This window comes from Vidua macroura, chromosome 13, assembly GCF_024509145.1.
Source record: "Vidua macroura isolate BioBank_ID:100142 chromosome 13, ASM2450914v1, whole genome shotgun sequence".
Lineage (NCBI taxonomy): Eukaryota > Metazoa > Chordata > Aves > Passeriformes > Viduidae > Vidua > Vidua macroura.
Genome location: NC_071583.1, coordinates 1542326 through 1559787, shown reverse-complemented (window position 1 = coordinate 1559787; position 17462 = coordinate 1542326). Strand labels below are relative to the sequence as shown.

At 48.6% G+C, this 17462-nt stretch overlaps 1 protein-coding gene across 1 annotated transcript in view; it reads left to right on the top strand.

The window, feature by feature from the left end:
* ITPR1 (inositol 1,4,5-trisphosphate receptor type 1) overlaps positions 1-17462 on the top strand; it is a 157691-nt gene that overhangs the window by 90706 nt on the left and 49523 nt on the right. The window contains exons 40-43 of the mRNA XM_053989142.1: positions 5733-5768; positions 7282-7332; positions 10578-10710; positions 11650-11840. Coding sequence (XP_053845117.1) covers positions 5733-5768; positions 7282-7332; positions 10578-10710; positions 11650-11840 — 411 coding nt within the window. The remainder of the gene's footprint in view (positions 1-5732; positions 5769-7281; positions 7333-10577; positions 10711-11649; positions 11841-17462) is intronic.

Below are 17462 nucleotides of genomic sequence, written 5' to 3'. Positions count from 1 at the left end.
TGTGCTGCTCCCCCAGCCTGACCCCACACCACTGCAGCTCTGTTTAAATTCCTGGGGTGAAATGGGGGTGCTGTGTTCCCCCAGCCTGACCCCACACCACTGCAGCTCTGTTTTGTTTTCCAGGGTGAAATGGGGGTGTTCTGCTGCTGCTCCCCCAGCCCTCAGGGCTGGGGTATGGGCCAGCAAGCACCCAACCAAATCCGGCCCGGAGTTTCCCTTGTAGTTATTTAGTTATTTTCTTAGGGTTGTGTTGGTGTTTTATCTGTTTTTTTTCAGTAGTGACACTTCTTTATGCAGCTGATACATCTACAGGCAGCTCCATCCAGTAAAATGCACTTGCAGACCCACTCAGTAGAGTTTAGGTTTGGGGTTTTTTCATCTCTTCGCATTAGTCTTGAGGTTTCAAGTAGGTGAAAAGGGAACTGAAAATGCTGGTTCAGAGGGGTTGCCTGAATTAACCTTTTCCCTGCTATTTATCTATGATAAACTGAAATTCCAATGGCTAAGGTGCAAAATATGTGCTGTTTTATGCATTTTTGATTGGAGTTAGGAAATGTATTAACCTCTTCAGAGCTGGAAATCTGCACTTGGAAATTATTTTCCTTGTAGAGATCTTACTCTGCAGTCATTTCTCTTGTGTATTTTGCACTTAGACAGTGCTTCACTTGTTATGTCTCAAGCAGAGGAAATGCAGGCACTCATAAATTTTTGTGGGCTGCCTTATATTTTTTTCCCCTTGAGAAATCCTGCAATCTTTGGACAGGGCTTTTTTTTTTTTTTTTTTTTTTAACACGGACTGGAATCGGTGAGCTCCTTGGAAAAGGAGCCTGGAACATTTCTTACAGTTACTTGTCACCAAGAAAATAGTAGTTATACCATCTTACTGCTGATTAAAACTGCTGCTGTCAAATGTGTTGTGAAGGTAGTTCTTACTGGATTCAGTAGAAGTCCTGCAAGATCAAGGATTTAAAGAGGAGGAAGTGGCTGCAGTCCCGCTGAAGGGCAGAGACTGAGAGATCCAGCTCCTGGAAAGTCCCAGCCCGAGTTAAAACATGATTTCTCCACTGAAAACTCTGGAAAATGAGGGAAGGCATTCCCCTAGGTAGATCTTGGTGATCTTGGAGCGCAGGCACTTGTGGCAGATCTGCCACCTCCTCGCCTGGCAGTGCACAGATCCCTGAGAAGAGGGAGGATGTTCAGTCTGTCCCTGCCTGGCTGTGTGACAGGGCCAGGGCTGGGGGCTGCCCCTGCCCCCCAAAATCCCCCGTGCCTTCTGGGGGACCTGTGCCAGAAGAAGGTGCTGCCCCACATCTCCTGCTGCTGCCTGGTTTAGGCAGGTCTGAGATCCTCCATCCCTGAAAAGGCAACGTCTGTGCAGGGGGAAATGGAACGTGGGAAGTTTGTCAAAGCAGTTCAGTGCTCCTGGGTCCCAGTTATTCCCCTCTGCCCTGAAACTTCTCCATAACAAGTCAAATGCTTGTTTGACAAACACCTACAGATCATCTGCAGGGGCTAGAAATTCCCTATCCAAATTTCTCCTCAGCTCCACAAGGTAACAGTGTTGGCTTTACAAAGGGGACTTGGCAAGGAGGCTGCACAGAGTTCTGTGGTATTTTTAAGACTTATGAAGGACAGCAACATAATTTGTGCTCTAGTCTGTTGCCACGAATCAGACAAGGTGATGCTTTTGCTGTGTGCCTTTCAAGGAAGAGCTGATGGTATTTCAAAGGGAAGAGCAGAGAAGTTCAGAGAAAGGAGGAAAAAGTGGAAAGGGACTTGCAGGATTCAATCTGAACAGCCATTCCCACTGGAATTCCAGCTCCTACTGGAGATGGCAATACAGGAGCTGAGGCAGAGGCTTCAGAATAATATTTATCTGAGATGTTCACTCTAGTTCCTCGCATCTGGATGTACAACCTGGCTATCAAAAGCTTAATGTGCAATTTGGCTGACTCTGCAGTTGTGTTTTCCCTTTTTATTTCCTCCTCTCTGCCAAACGTCTCCCCGTGCCACCCCGGTAATGAGATGCCATATGCATGGAGTTGGGTCAGCTCCTGAATTCACAGATTTCGGGACCAGAAGGGATCTCTCAGTGATGGAACCCGACTTCCTGCACAGCCCAGGGCATCCTGCTCCTCACCACTGTCTGTCCACGGAGCCAAATCCACGGAGTTTGGCTCAGCTTCCTCAGAGTGCTCAGTGTTGAGCTCAGGGACCTCCCAGGACAGGAGAGAGGATGTTTGGAGAGACCTGAAGGAATTGTCTGGAGGTTTGGAAAATGTCATCAGTTCAGCAGGCTGAGGTTTGTCACCTCTCAGTCCTTTGGGCTCTGGGGCAGCCTGGAGTGTAGGAGATTGGTGCTTGGAATTATGCTGGTTTGTCCATTATTTTGTCAAAATTCCAAAGTCTGGTGAGGCTGAAGAGGACCAGGTTTTTGAATGTGTGGTCACACAAATGTGAGTTTGCTGATCAGATTATTTCCCTCTCATTAATTAAAATGGGAGGTGTTTTCCAGCCTGTTCTGCTGAAGCCACTCTCTGGAGCAGCCCCAGTCTGTGAACTGGAGTCTCCACCAGCCTTTTTAAATGCATTTCAGGCCTTTTCACTGCTCCGTGGTCTGGGTGTTCACTGCACAGTTGGGTAAAAATAGTGGAGAAAAGCAATTCTGATGCTTCAAACTTGAATGAAAATCCTTCTGCTTTTCCTCAGACCTTTTCTACTCTATCACAGCTTGAATTTTCTGTGAAGGAAGGATTCAGCAACTTTCATTGTGATTGTTATTTTGAAAGCAAATGAGACTAAAACTTTGAAGAACTCCTCCAGACTGTAAAGGGAAAGGGTGGGGAGCTCATCTGTATCTCAGGAACTGAGATGCAGTGAATTCACCCTGGAGCTGTCACGTGCTCTGGTGGTTTTTGAGGGCCATACGTGCACTCTTGAGTCAGACAGTCTGTTCTGGGAAGCACACGTGGCCTCTGCTGGGGAAGTGGATGCTGGAAGCGCTCCGGTCACCAGAGGGTCAGAGATTGTGCATCTCCAGTCATGGCTCGTGAGGAGTGCTTTATTGGCCAGCCTTGGGGGAGTGGAAACTTCAAAGGAAGAGAGGGTTTTGCTCAGCAAGTTGAAAGGACCTTCCCCTACTGCTTGTGAAAAGCACAGATGTTGGACTCTGACCCGGCCACCCACTGGGTTCCAGTTTCAAAGCTGTCCACTGTGTCCTGCTAATCACCTGGCTGTGTTTGGTATTCCACAAACCTGCCTCTGCCCTCCAAACCATCCCTTTCTTACAGCTGGAGAGCTGAAATATATGGAGGCGCAAGAAATCTTGGAAAGTTACTGCTTTGGGCTGCTCTACCACCCTGTTTAATCCTTGTAAAGCATAAGGGGGTGTTTTGCTGTTGCAGCACACACAGGAGAGTGCAAAGTGTAGCACAGCAACAAGAGCTCAATAATTCTTTGCTATTTGACCCCATTTTGACTCAAAGAATAACAATTTCAGGATTTGGAGTTTATATTCTTGCTGGAAGATGGCTGAGGGCTGTGCTGCTGTGGGTGATCCACGTGGGCATTGCCCAGGGCAGTGGTTTTGCTCCCAGGTCAGTGTGTGGGGCTGGCTCTGATCTGCTGTCTGTGCCACAGAGGGAGGGCACAGGAATTTGTGAGCTGGAATTTGTAATTTTAGCTTGGGAAGGAGCAAACTATCAATTTTATGTGATTCTTCATCTGTGCTGCTGTTCAGCCCCAAAATGTAAATGCATGTTTGGTTGAAATGGGGTCAAGGTATCAGCCCAGGAATCCCAGATTGGTTTGGGTTGGGAGGGACCTTAAAGCTCATCCAGTGCCACCCCTGCCATGGGCAGGGACACCTTCCACTGTCCCAGGCTGCTCAGAGCTCCATCCAGCCTGGCCTTGGACATTTTAAGGGATGGAAAATCCACAGTTCCTCTGGGAAACCTGTACCAGTGCCCAGAAGGAAACTTTTGTTTGGAATCCTGAGTCCAGCAGTCGTGTCCACTTGACCTGTCAGCTTCAGTGTCCCCTCCCCAGGAGGAAGGGACCTCATTTCCCCTGCAGGGGAACAGGCCTGGTTTCCTTGCTGCTGTTGGCTCCTGGGGAAGGCAGGGATGTTTCCCGTGCCCCAGGCAGGTTGTGTGTTGTAGATGTCGGCAAACCCAATGGGAAGAATGATGATGTCTAACTCCATTTCAGAAGGCTGAATGATTGCTTTATTATAATTATGTTATAATACATTAATATGTTATATAAAAGAGGATACTAAATACTACATGCTACTTTCTCTAACTATCATATCTCACTCCTCACAACTCGTGACCCTGTTCTCCAGAGTTTAGACACAGGTAGATCCAATTGGCCATCAGGCCCAAACAATCCACCATGATCCAACCAAGCGCTCACTCTGGGTAAACAATTCTCCAAACACATTCCACAAGAGAAAAACAAAGAGCAGAAATAGAAATTGTTTTCTCTTTCATTTCTCTCTGTGCACCTCAATAAAAAATCCTGAGAGAGTGAGAAATGTGCTTGCCACAGTTGTGCAGTGGGGACAATGTGCCCAGGCTCCCCGTGAGCTGTCGGGGCTGCAGCCTGGGAGCAGGCAGGGCAGGGCAGGGCAGGACGGTGTGTTCCTCTGCAGGAACGAGCTGCTTCCTGTTCACTTGTGCTGCTCTGGGTTAAACCCTCCCTGCTTCCACTTGGCCACACAAGGGGGTTGCATGCTTGAGACGTGTCCAGGAGCGGTGACAATGCAAGGAAGCCACCACCAAAGGCCATGGGAGCTGGCCAGGAGCAAAGTCCCTTGGGAGGAGACTGGAGAAGGGTCTTTTTCTTGGCCAAGGAGCCCCTGCAGGGGAAGTGCTCACTCCCAGAGCTCCTTCCTGGGAAGTGGAGTCTCATTATTCCTCCTGCTGCATCTGTGGCCTCCCTCTGCCTTTGCTGGGTGCTCCCCCAGTCTGTGCTGCCTTGGTCTGTCTGTCCCTGTGGCAGACGTGGCCAGGAGTGCCTGGCTCACTGGGGTTACAGGATTGTGAGAGTGTTATTTCCTGGAGTCTGCTCCTGAGAAGTTACAGCGATTTCCCCACAATTAAGTCGGCAGTTGAGTTTGAATGTTCAGCTCTCTGTTGTGTGTCTGTGCTTGACTAGATAAAAGTTACTTGTCTTCATCTGTTTCAGTTGAAGATCAGCATTTTAAATTTGAAAAGCTGTCACCATTCAGGCCCTTATTTCGTTGCTCCTGTTTGGTGCTGTGTCGTGTATCTTTTATCTTGAGAAAAGTATGTTTATAGATGAGAATCCACAGAATACATTTTTTTAAGCTAAAATTATAAGGCTGCTGCCTTTGTGATATGCTTCCCTGGCTTCCTTCTCCTCCCCACTGGGGTGGATGTGCAGCATTCCAGTGACAGATCCTGGGGGTGTGGTCCCCAAAAGTGCTCTGGGCACCTGCAACTACATTTTTTTGCTTGTGCCTCTGAGTTCATGCAAAGCAGTTTGGGGTGTTCAAAGGATACCCACGAAATTTGCCAAATGTGGCCCTTTTAGGAGCAGGGTGGGAGAGTGTAAACAGTAATTACAGCTATAATCCATTTGTGGTGATTCAGCTGAAGTCAAGTGCTTTGCCAGCTCCCTTCCCCTCGCTGTTGACCACTGGATTGCTGTTGGGATGAAGGATTCTGGAGGAATGACTAATTTTTCTGCATTTTACTTTCAACTAGCTGCCGCAAGCTCCAGAAACGGAGAGCCCTGTAGAGGTGTGTCAGCCACCTATATTTGTACAGCACACAAATATTGGTGTTTCAGTAGTCCTAGTGGAGTGTCTTGTTGGTAAAAACCCCTGTGGAATGTGTGTTCCTGCGTGGTGTTAGACAGTGGAAATAAGTAGATTTGTTAAAGTGCCTTAATCCAATACACCATTAGTGTGGTAGTCTGAAAATATAAAAAAATGTGTAAGCTAATCCTAAGTGTGTTCCTTTCAGCCATTTCCTTTATTCTTTAAGGGTGGCACTGGGCAAAGTCTCCTCTCAAATTTTCCTACATTGGCAAAATGAGATTTCATTTTGGCTCCTAATGCAGAATTTGGTTTTCCCTTTGCCTCACATACTTAAAAACTTCAATACTTTAAGGAAAGGGAGGTGGCAGAAGTTCTTAGTGGAAGCTTCGTAACTCCAGAGCCATTGGTGTCCCATTTAAAATGCCCAGTGGACAAGCTCAGGGTCACTGCACATTGTCAAGGCCACTGGTTCTGAGGGAATTGGCTATGTAGAAATGTGTCCTTTATGTGCATGAAGCAGATTATTTGCCAAAAAGAAGGCAGGAAAATTTATCAAATCTTAAATTCCTTTGAAATTCATGGGACATCTGGACATGGCATTGGTAGATTGTACAACTGGGTGCCAAATCAGTGCAAACCTAAATGAAACAACATGAAGTTTAAATCTGGGAGAGTGTTGATTCTCTGAGCTGTGAAGTTTTTATAAATGTGAGATGATGTAGAAAAAGAAGTGTTTGTGATGCCTTAGGCCTTTGTATTTGTAACTTTTGTGGAATAGTGTTTAAATGTAACCTGAAACTCTTGAGTGGTCATCAAATGGATTTGAGATGTGTGGGAGATGGCTCCTGGTTTTCCTGGTCCCTGTATGGCGCTGTTACTCTACACCTTTTCAGATGCTTTAAAGCAGCAAAACCCCAACGTGCTTCAGCTTTGCAAAGTGGAAGTCGCATTCCTGGAAACGAATATCTAAAGTGAGAGAGATTTGATTTGGAGACGTGCCCGTGCCAAGGGGCAGTTCGGTGCCTCCCCACTGCCCTCCTGGCCATTGCAAGGGAGCCCCCCAGGCTGGGCCAGAAGCCCTCCCCGGTCTCAAATGAGTTTCAGTGACCACGGTGGGGTGTGTTGGAGTCCCTCGCCCCCGCGGTGTGTGTCCAGCGGGCTGGGGGGGTGTTCCTGTGTGTCTGTGCATGGGCATGCGTGGGCTGAGCCCCCCAGAGCCGTGTGTGTCCCTGGGAGCTGTGGCACCAGACACACGCCTTGCTTCCCCAACACTGCTGGCACACCTGCATGCCAGGGGGGTGTGTGAGGGTGGCAGAGCACAGGGGCCAGGGCTGGCAGAGGGCAGGTGTCCTGTTTTGATGGCTTGTCAGTCCATCTCCCTCATCTCCCCCCTCGCATCCAGCTGTGACTCCCCCAGTATCCCCCGTGAGTGCCGAGATGTTGGTCTCTCTTGAGTGTTGTTCTGCTTTAAAATGAACTTTCTGCACGCACAGCAGGAGCTTGATCAAACTCTACCACAGAGGCAACTGGAGGATCATAGAAGGGTACGTACAGCAGTCAAGCACGTTCAGAACTCATCTCTCCTTTTCCCTTGTGAATAGCAAGTCATGTAAGAAACTTGTGGGGTTAAATGCTGGCTGGAAAATCCAAAAAATGAGCCACACTGACAGAGTGAGGTGCTGGAGCCCCTTCTCTGGGGTTACATGGAAGGGACGAGTGGTTGGCTGCTCCGAATCGAGCTCAGGTCCTGGTCTGGTCCATTCCCACTGTCAAAACCTTCCCCGTGGGTGCTGATCACTCCGTTGGGAAGTGACGTTCATCAGTGCTCCTGGAGCTGGCTCCTGGCCACAGCACCCCTTTCTAGCCAGCCAAGCTGCAAAATCAGCATTGCTGGTCCCTTTCTCCATTTCTTCTGCTCTTGGGAACACAACAGCAGCAACTTAAAACTGCTTCACTCTAAAATATTGAAGATGCTCTGTTTTAAAGCTTCTAACAGGTTTTCTGATGTCACTTAGAGTTGTGTGTTGCATCTGCATTGCTGATGCATGGACAGTGATGTTTCTGTGTGACTTACTCTTACTTTACCTGGCGTGAATGCAGATGAAAGTGGACGCTGTTGGGTTTTTTCCTAGGTACCATATTTGATTTTTCTGGTTACTGCCAAACATCTGCTATTTGTTTGCACACTGCCCTCGTCAAAGTGGTGCACAGCACTAACAGGATGGTTAAAGAACTGTTCTGGAGCCAAGCATTGCAGCTGAATTAATTAGAACATTTCTTAAATACCACTTATTTTTTTTATCCCTTCTGCTTTGATCACATACTCATATTTTGTTAGCTGGTACCATCCAAACCACGGTTTGGATAAACTTGTAGGAACCAGAGCTTTTCTTCCCAGTTAGAGTTTGAAATGCTGGTGACTGGATCAGCACACTCTGACTAGAAACAACTGCTTGATACTTGTTCCTGCTGTATTTTCTGGTGATCTGTCTTGTTTTGGATACACAACACCTACAGACACCAGAGGTGCCTGTCCTGGTCAGGTTTCCACTCACTCCAACTATTTTGACCATGGAATAGAAGCCACCTCCCACTCCAGAAGGAGAATCTAGGGGCAGCTCCAAGAGCTTTAGTTGCCCTCCTGAATTCAGGCAAGGTGGAGTTTGCTAGCAGCTGTTCTCCAGGCTTGGATATGTGTTATCTTTGTAGTAAGTAGTAAAAATCCCTGGTTTAAATGCCATTTGACAGGATGGCTGCCAGTTAGTTCAACAGACGAGGAAAAAGGTGATGTGAGAGCTCCCTTGTAGCCATGTGTGTCCTAGGGCCCATCTGGGTGTCAAGCTGCCTTTCCAATCAGTGCCCATGTACAAGGAAGATGTAGTTCAGGGTTTTTTTGTTTTTTTTTTTTGGTTTGGCTTGGCCTTGTTCTGTCACGTAGCCTCCCTCACCTGCCAGACTGGGGGCAGGGAGGTGGATAAAGCACTGCCTCGTGTACTAAACACTCTCATGTCTCTGTCAGTCGCAGGAGCTCCTCCAGGACAGGTTTGCTGGAGCTCCTGAGCTGTCTCTTGCCTCTCCCACATGTTCACTCCTCGGCCCAAGCGGTGATGGGAAGCGTATGCCCCTTGGAGAAGTGCTCATCTCCTCCTACTGCTGCTTCCACAGGAGTTTTCCTTTTTTTCAGTTGCTTGGGAGCTTTTGGAAGCAGCTGGTTGGAACACTGACCTTGTGTTTATTTTGTTCCCTGACGCTTGCTCCCTCCCATCTGATCCCATGAAATGCAGCTCCCGTGCTGCAGCTTTCACACTGAGACTCCACAGGAACCATTTCTGAGCTGCTGGATTGTGGTGACAGGGTGGCAGTGGGAGCCCTGACTTGAGCCCCAGCCCTGTGGGGAGGGCAGAGATCCCTCACCAGCTCAGGCATGTGTGGAAGTGATTTCTGAAATTTGGTAAAGAACTTGATTATCAGACAGGTTTTTGTCTTTTTTTTTTTTCTTTTGGGGTATAAGGATCTCTTGAAGTGACTTTTTTGAGTGCCAGCTGTGTATAAAATCAGTGGGACTGCAGCAGTGCTGGAGTTCTGTGCAAGCTAATTAATGCACATTTATGTTGTTCCATTTACTTGTGTTTTGAAGGCCTCCGTGAAAGTTTAGAAAGTAAGACTTCACTTTTATGACAGCTAATTATTAAATTACACCTTGAATCTATAGTCAGACAAACAGAATCTATAGTCAGACAAACAATTTAATTTGAACTATAACTGAAAATCAATAAGCACATGTTTTGTCAATGGAATTAAAGATAAGATGCTTTAGTTCATTGGACATATTTTTAATATGAAATTATTTTTTACTAGGTATATTTTTTTTCCCCTGAATCCCCAGAAAAGCCCTTCCCTCCCCTCTGCAGCACTGTCCCGGGACGGTGCTGCTGTAACCACGCTGCCATTAGCAGGGCAGGAGCTCCCGGTGACAATAATCCCCAGGTCTCCTGCGTGCACAAAGACCTTACCAAAATCCCTTAATCCCTGCGTGCTGGCAGTGCTGCCAGCTTTGCCCAGCTCCCCAGATCCCAGGGAATTCCTGCGGAGGCTGAAGTGACGGCAGTGGGGCGGCGTTCCACCTGCGGGTGTTGGATCCCCGCTGGCTGGCGCTGGGGCCGTGCCGGAGCTCCGGGATTTGGGGTTATGCGAGGACCTGCCCCGTGCAGTGCTGGCTGTTGGGCTGGGAGGGCTGGCGTGACTCGGGCAGCTGCCAGCAGGGAACAAAGAGCCGGGATCCAGCGGGATCGCTCGGGTTTCCGCTCGCGGCTGATGGATCGCGTCAGGTGGAGGGACGCAGCCCTGCAGGGTTGGTGGGATGGCAAAACAGGAGAGGTGTGAGGAGATTAAATTGTTCTTAAAACCATTTCTGGTGTTCCTCTAATCCATCTTGGTTTTGTGTTGGTGCTGCACAGATGCAACTCCTTTGCATTTAAGACCGAGGCAATAGAACTTAATTAAAACGAACCTCTGAGAAAATTAAATCTGTCTAGAAAGCTGTACACAAAACCTGAACTGCAGCTGTCTCTGTGCTGCATGGGGGAGCCCATAATCTCATTGAGCCCCATGAGACCCCTGCAGTGTCCCAGCACATCAGGGGCTGCTCGGTGGATTTCTCCACCTCTCCAGGGTTTCATTCCCTGCTCCCTCACCGCAAGAAGGGTACTGGTAGCAGCACCAATGAACGTGGGTTGTTGGCTTGTTCACGGAGCAACCATCGTGATCTCCTTGTGCTCTTTGCATCCAGGGCGAGGCCCTGAGGCAGGTTTTGGTGAACCGCTACTACGGCAACGTGCGCGCGGCCGGCCGGCGCGAGAGCCTCACCGCCTTCGGCAACGGGCCCCTGTCCGCCGGCGGCCCCGGCAAGGCCGGCCCGGGAGGTAGGACACGCTCTGCTCACCTGTTACCTAGGGCTTGAGAAAACACGATGTATGTTTTTGTTCTTGTGGAAGTAAAAAAAAAAAAAAAAAAAAAAATAAAGGGGTAAGTTTATTTTTGACTTCAGCGTCTGTAGTTTTCTAAAGGCGATGGTGGATTGGAGGGTGAAAGTGTTAGTTCTCTGATGGTACTGGATAAATTACTAGTTTATTGAATTTTTCTTCCTCTGTAGAGGAATGTAAAACAATAAGTTATTTACCATAAGTTGTATGAAAAAGTTCATTACGAAAATGTAAACTTAAAAGGTTTTAGAAAATCTTAAAAAATCAAAACAACACTCATCCCTTCCCCTGCCCTGGGGATGTGTATTCCTGACCAGTCAGCACCCCATGGCTCAAATCAAGATGTTTTCCCACATGGTTTTGTCTATGAGCTCCCAAAAAAAGTAAAACCATCCACGTGGGTGACTGCAGTTGAGAGCAAAAGTAGCAGACAGAGCTCTTTGTACGTTTCAGCGACTGCCTTGGGATGGCTTGAGGTTTGTGACATTGCTTTGAGTGCGTGCGCTTAGAAATCCTGATCTATTTAATATTTGCAATAATATCTAGGAGATGTGCCCATTAGGATGTCAGATTATTAACCATTTCTGAAAGAAAACCATTTCGTGGTATTGCAGAGATTGTGGGGTAGGATGGGCAAAAATTCCATTTGAAGTCAGTTGTACAGTGAAGTTTATTTCATTTGAGGCCGTTGCTAAAAAAGTCACTAATGGAATCACAGAATGGGTTGGGTTGAAAGGGAGTTTAAAACTCATCCTGCTCCACCCCCTGCCATGAGCAGGGACCCCTTCCACTGTCTCAGGTTGCTCCAAGCCCTGTCCACCTGGCCTTGCCATCCCCACGGGGTCAGTGCCAACCTGTTTCTCCTGACCACCTTTCCAGGAGGAAGCTCTGGGTCGAGCTCAGTGAGCCGAGGGGAGATGAGCCTGGCAGATGTCCAGTGCCACCTGGATAAAGAAGGTGCTTCCAACCTGGTCATAGATCTCATCATGAATGCCACCAGTGACAGAGTCTTCCACGAGAGCATCCTGCTGGCCATTGCCCTGCTGGAAGGTGGGAACACCACGATACAGGTAGGGAAATGGAAAACTCCCATCTTGTGACTGAACTGTGTCGGGAAGGGAAATGTTTTCATGAAATCCAGGAAATTTGAGAGGGTTAAGGAGGCGGGAGGGGAAATGATCTGAATGATCTTTGACCTGTAATTAAGGGAAATATTAATGTCTGCCATGCAAAAGTCAACTTACTGAATGTTTGCACGGGCACTGGGTATGTGAGGTGTTTTCCCAGGGCAATAGAGAGGAATGTGTAATAAAACAGCTTTGTAGGGAAGTTATTGACTGCTCTTACAAATAACTTAAGCAACTGTAACATGTTCAGCGACTTTTACGGTGAGCTGTTAAATTTCAGTCTGGAATTTGAAATAAGTGTATGGTAAACTCCAGACCACCACCATTTCCAGCAATCTCCCTGTTCTTCCTTTCTGTGTTTTCAGTAGGGATTAGATTCCCCTAAAAGAAAATTGTCCCTGGTGTGGATTGATGATCACACACCAGCGAGCCCTTATGTTCTTCCGCAGGGAAAGTAAAACCTTACGACAGCAAAACTTGCTCACAAAGATGATTGAATCTGTGATCTGTTATTTGTTTAGCTCTGCACGTGTTGTGTTTGCAGTCTGTCTCTGGGGCTGAGTCCTGACCAGTTGTAACTGATTGTTGTGGTTGAAACACACACTAGATCCCTACAGCAGCACCTCCTGTGTTCAAAGCAAACTTCCCTTGAGAGGACAGGGAATGTCTCTGGGCTCCTTCACTCTGTCTCTAATCAGTACCCTCATTAATCCCCTGTATATAAGCTCTGGAATGAGACTTCTTTGCAAAAGATCAAGTGGGAATTGAGTGTTGAAAATCCTGTGTCACCTTAAACTGCAATGACAGGATTAACATTCCTGGGGGACAGTCACTCCTTTAAATTTCCTGCTCTTCTCTAATGTAAAGGAAGCTGAGCTTTCATCCTTAGAGCTCTCAGGGAGCCTCAGGTAACCTCACACTGTCATGCTGGAAGGAAAAACAAACTGCTCCAGCCTGATGTGGAGAGGTCCTTTGCTTGTGCTGGACCTCAGTGCTAAAGGATTGAGCAGAGTCACTTCCCACAGTGCCCAAATCCGTGTTGGAAGCAGACTCCTCAGCTCACCTACTGAAAACCAACAGGAAAGTGTGCAGTCCACCTCCCAAGACACCTTTTTGCCCAAAGGGAGGTGGTTCAGTTTGCATTTGCTGTCTGTAACCGGGAGCTGGGCTGTGGAACAGCCCTGCGGTCAGGAGCGATGGATGGCTCTCAGGGCAGAGGTGCTTCAGCCCCACACCGTGCGCTGCTGCCAGGTCCTGCTGCCCTCCAGCCTCTGCAGATGTGCTCCCACAACCCAGGGTGGCTGTTTTCCATCCTTTCCCACTCAGGAATAAGTGCTTGGCAGGTGTCTGTAGGACGGGCAGCCAGCAGTCCTGGGTGCGTGCTCCGGCGGGCCGGGCTGGGAGGGGGCTCTGCTGGAGTGTGGGCTGCTTTAAAGTACAGAGTGTTTTAGGAACCAAATGACTTGTGATGCCTACAGCTAATGCTGTGAGCTCTGAGGGCTCGGACACACCCAGCAGCTCTTACTCACACATGCAAAGCACCAATGGGATGTTATTGAAAATATCCCGTGGAGCCGTTGGGATGTGGATACTCCGCGCTGCAACACTCCATGGACTTTGTAGCAAAAGGCAAAAAAGGAGCATAATCAGTGCATGGATGTGTTCTGTGGATTTCTTCCACGTTGGTTAAACTCCTGGTGGTAGGAGGAGAGTTTTTCTGGTGCCTTGCAGTGGCTCCAGCACATGGGGGCCCAAGGGATGCTGTCAGTGGCAGGCAGGAACAGCACATCCTCAGCACTCTGAGCTCTCAGGAGGGCTGGAGAGAGCCAAGTCAGGACAACTCCAATGGGGAAAACACCAACCACAAAGCTTAACTTCTGGCAGAACAGCTGGCTCCACACTGGGAATCAAAGCGAAGGTGGAGGCTTGCTCTTTAGTAAAATCATTATTTCAGGGCTGTATCTCCCAGGGTAATTGCTGAGTGATGTGATGGCCAGGTTAAACTGGTATCCTGGGACAGTGAACTCGTGTCATCGAGCTCTGCTGTCTCCGTGTAGGAAGAATGGCTCACAGTGCAGAGGGCCCTGGGTGCAGCCCAGCTGTTCAGGAGAGCTGTGTGGGTAATTGCTAATCTGCAAAGCTGATTGGTTTTGTACAGCAGCCTTTGGCTGTGACACAGTGAAGATTTACTGAGTGCAGCAAAGTGATGGTCTCCCCTTAGCAGGAATTCATTTTTACAAAGCACGCTGCAAGATTTGGCTGCTTATGGAAACAAGATGCACTTGGGAAAATTAACCTGGTACTTTCCTTGTGTTTTCTCCCAGTCTTTCTCTAATGTTCTTTGGTAAGTTTTGCAGAGTGGGTAGGTAGGGCTTGGCAACCTCTGCAGAGTGGATTTTCTGCAGTTCTTCTGCAGCTTCCAGTAAGTGCCAGTGGAAGAGTCATCCCCAGTCTCTGGACTAATATTCATTTTGCATCAGATGCATTTGTCATTGGCAAAGTTCACCTAGCCAAACCAGCCAGCTTTGTCTTTAAGGTCTAACAGAGGTTATCTTCATTTCACAATTTTTTTTGTTATTATTAGCAGCTGTTGATTGATAGTGCTCTAAACAAGCTTGTTCTGTCCTCAGTTTGAATAATTTCTACTGAACTTCAATTGCCTCTATCTACAGGCCTTTGAGAATAGGAAAGTGGTGGGATAGGGACAGGTTATGTAAAAAAGGCTCTTTGGCAGCAAAGCCAGAAATGTGTCACCCCTGCACGGCATTTTCTTAACTCCAGGTTTTCACACGGGAAATTGATTCCGCCTGAAGTGCAGGAGAAGGTTTGTACCAACACACAGGAACTTGCACATGATGATTGTAATATGGTTAATAATGGGAGTTCCCAGGTAACTCCCATGAGCTTCAGTGGGAGAGCAGATCCCCATGATGCTGGGAAGGGATAACTGCAGTAGGTGTTGCTGTTTCATTAGGTGCAGGCAGGGCCAGTATTAAGGGTAGGCAAAGTAGGTGGTTGCCAACTCCAGCAGAAAAGCAAATCTCGAAACGTTCCTTATTGTAATTGGTAGGAGGGCTTTTTATTGTATTGTTAGGAAAATGAATGTGGGGGAGAAGCAGGACAAGAGAAAAGGCTCCTGGTTCACCTCAGGAAGGAGGCTGAGCTGGTGGTGTGTGGCACCCTGAATCCCACGCTGCTCCGTGTTTTGCTGCAGGGGTGAATGTGAATGTGGCAAATTAGCTCTTCTGGGAAGGTCTTTGCCCCGCTTCCAGCTCTCTGGGTGGAAACTTTCTGGGCTTTAGCTTTTGGAATTAACTTAGAAACGCCGTCAGGGTCTCTGGGAGCAGGATGGTGGTGACCTTGTGGTGGCTGTCACTCCAGCTCAGCAGGAGCCCTGGGTTTCAGTGGGAAGCCTGCCCTGGTTTGCACAGAGACAGAAGCAGAGGTGGAACCACGGGGTCAGCACCAGACAACAAATTAACTTGACAAATGCTGCAACTCACTGAGCTGCAAATTGCATCAACCCCTTTATTAATTTATGTAACCCCGAGCATCCCCCCGGGGAGCGCCGGCTCAGCAGTTCTGAGCAGCCCTGGGGGTGCCCCACGCTCTGCTCCAGAGGGTGAGGGCTGAGCCTGCCCTGCTCCCCGGTGCCAGTGCCTGGCTGCTGTCCTGGTGCTGCCTCGGGCTCCCTTCTCCAGAGCAAGGCATGCTCTGGTGGGTGCAGTGTGTCCCCTGGGGCAGGGATGAACACTGGTGGCAGCACGGCCAGGCTTTCCTCTGGTACAGCGAGTGAGTGACAGTGCAGGAAATTGCTGAGGACCCTCTCATCTGCTAAATAAAAATTCCGTGTGCCCTTACTCCGCCTCACCTCCGCCGGGTTTCGGGTTTCCTTGGTCGGTGGAAGTTAATGGCAAGTAAAGTCCCTTACGTAACACCTCTCCACGGAGACTCTGCTCCTTTAATTAGGGATCTTCTCAAAAGTCAGCTTGCGTGACAAATTACCCACACGCGCATGTTGGTGCTTTCAGCAGGGGGAGGTAAGATGAGGTTGATGGCATTGGTTGTTCCAGGCAGTTCTTAAGCGCTGCCCCGAGGTGACACAATGCACCTCCGCCACTTCAGAGAGTGCTGGTGCCTCAGTTCCCCTTTGCCCACTGCTGTCCCCTAGGTGGGCTGCAGTCGCAGAGGGTGGGGTGGTGGGAGCTGGCACGCAAGGAAAAGGTGATTTTTTGTTTTTTTCAGGAAGTGGGATTTGCTCCTGGCTTTAAGGCATCTGAGCAGAGTTGCTGCTCTTTGCAGAGGATGATGGTGGGATGTGCTGCACAGCCCTCTCTGTCCCCAAGCAGCTGAGGAGGGGGATGAGGACCAGGGGCCACCCTGGCTCGAGACAGCACCGATGAGCTGGTGGTGATGACCTGGAGAGTTGTGCCTCCATCACAGCACAGCCAGAGGGAATCCGTGCCGTGTGGAGTGGTGGCTTGGAGCTCACCAGGCTCCTTTGGGATGTGACAGTGCAAAAAGCTTGTGGCTTCGAGCTGTTTGACCTTCCAGAGCTCGTTGGTTGAGGATCCCTGTGCCCTCCCTTGAGTGCCCCCTGGGGCTGGGGGCTGTGGCTGTGCTGTCCCTGGAGCAGGTGCCATGGACACAGAAATCTCAGCAGCCAGCTCCTCATCAGCGAGGCTTGGTAGGAAGTTCTGGCCTGGGCTCACACAACTCTCCCATCCCAACCCGGTCTTGCTCCATACTTGGACTCAGTTGACGTTTTCTCAACATTTCTGCTCGTGCCACCAGTGAGGAGGCTCCCCCAGGGTGAATTGTGGTCTCCTTTTCTGTGCCTCCGACTGTCCAGAGGTGATTGACAGTTGTTACATAACTGCAGGATTGATGCACAAAAGGAATTGAATCCAGAGCTAGCCAGTTTTGTGTTTCTGGCACTTGGGGGGACCCAGGGAAGCCCAGAGCTGGGGGGTACCAGCCACTGGTGCTGGTCAGCCACAGCCCTTGGCATTGAGAGAGCAGAGACTTCAAGACAAATGTATCCTTGAGCTCACTGTGGCACTGGCTGTGAAATACTGTGACCAGAATGTCCTATTTGGAGGAACACAGTTTCTTTTTTTATGTGGCTGCAACTGCCCTGCAAAACAGGGGGGAAACTCTGCAAAACATTACAGGAGTACTGGTGGGGTAAAATGTTGGCTTAGTGACACAATAGTGCTTTAATTTGTGGTTTGGACTCTTAAAATCGGCTTTATTTCTTGCGAGATTTGCAGCAGTCATAGATATCAGTGAGCACAGACAATTGCATGCGATGGCAAAGGCTGCAGAGGCAAGAATGTCTTTGGGTCACTAAACTTCTCTAAGTAGCACTTGCAAACTTTTGATCATTGATAAAACAAGTCTTAATTTTTCTGTTTGTTTCGAACAGAATTCTGTGATACAGGATGTTTTATCTTTTTAAATATTGTTTTAGTGATACCTGTTTAGGAAACCAGTGCACAACCAGCAGACTCTTGGCACGTGTTAAGCAATCACCTGCCTGTGTCTTTCGCTGTTTTAATGTGT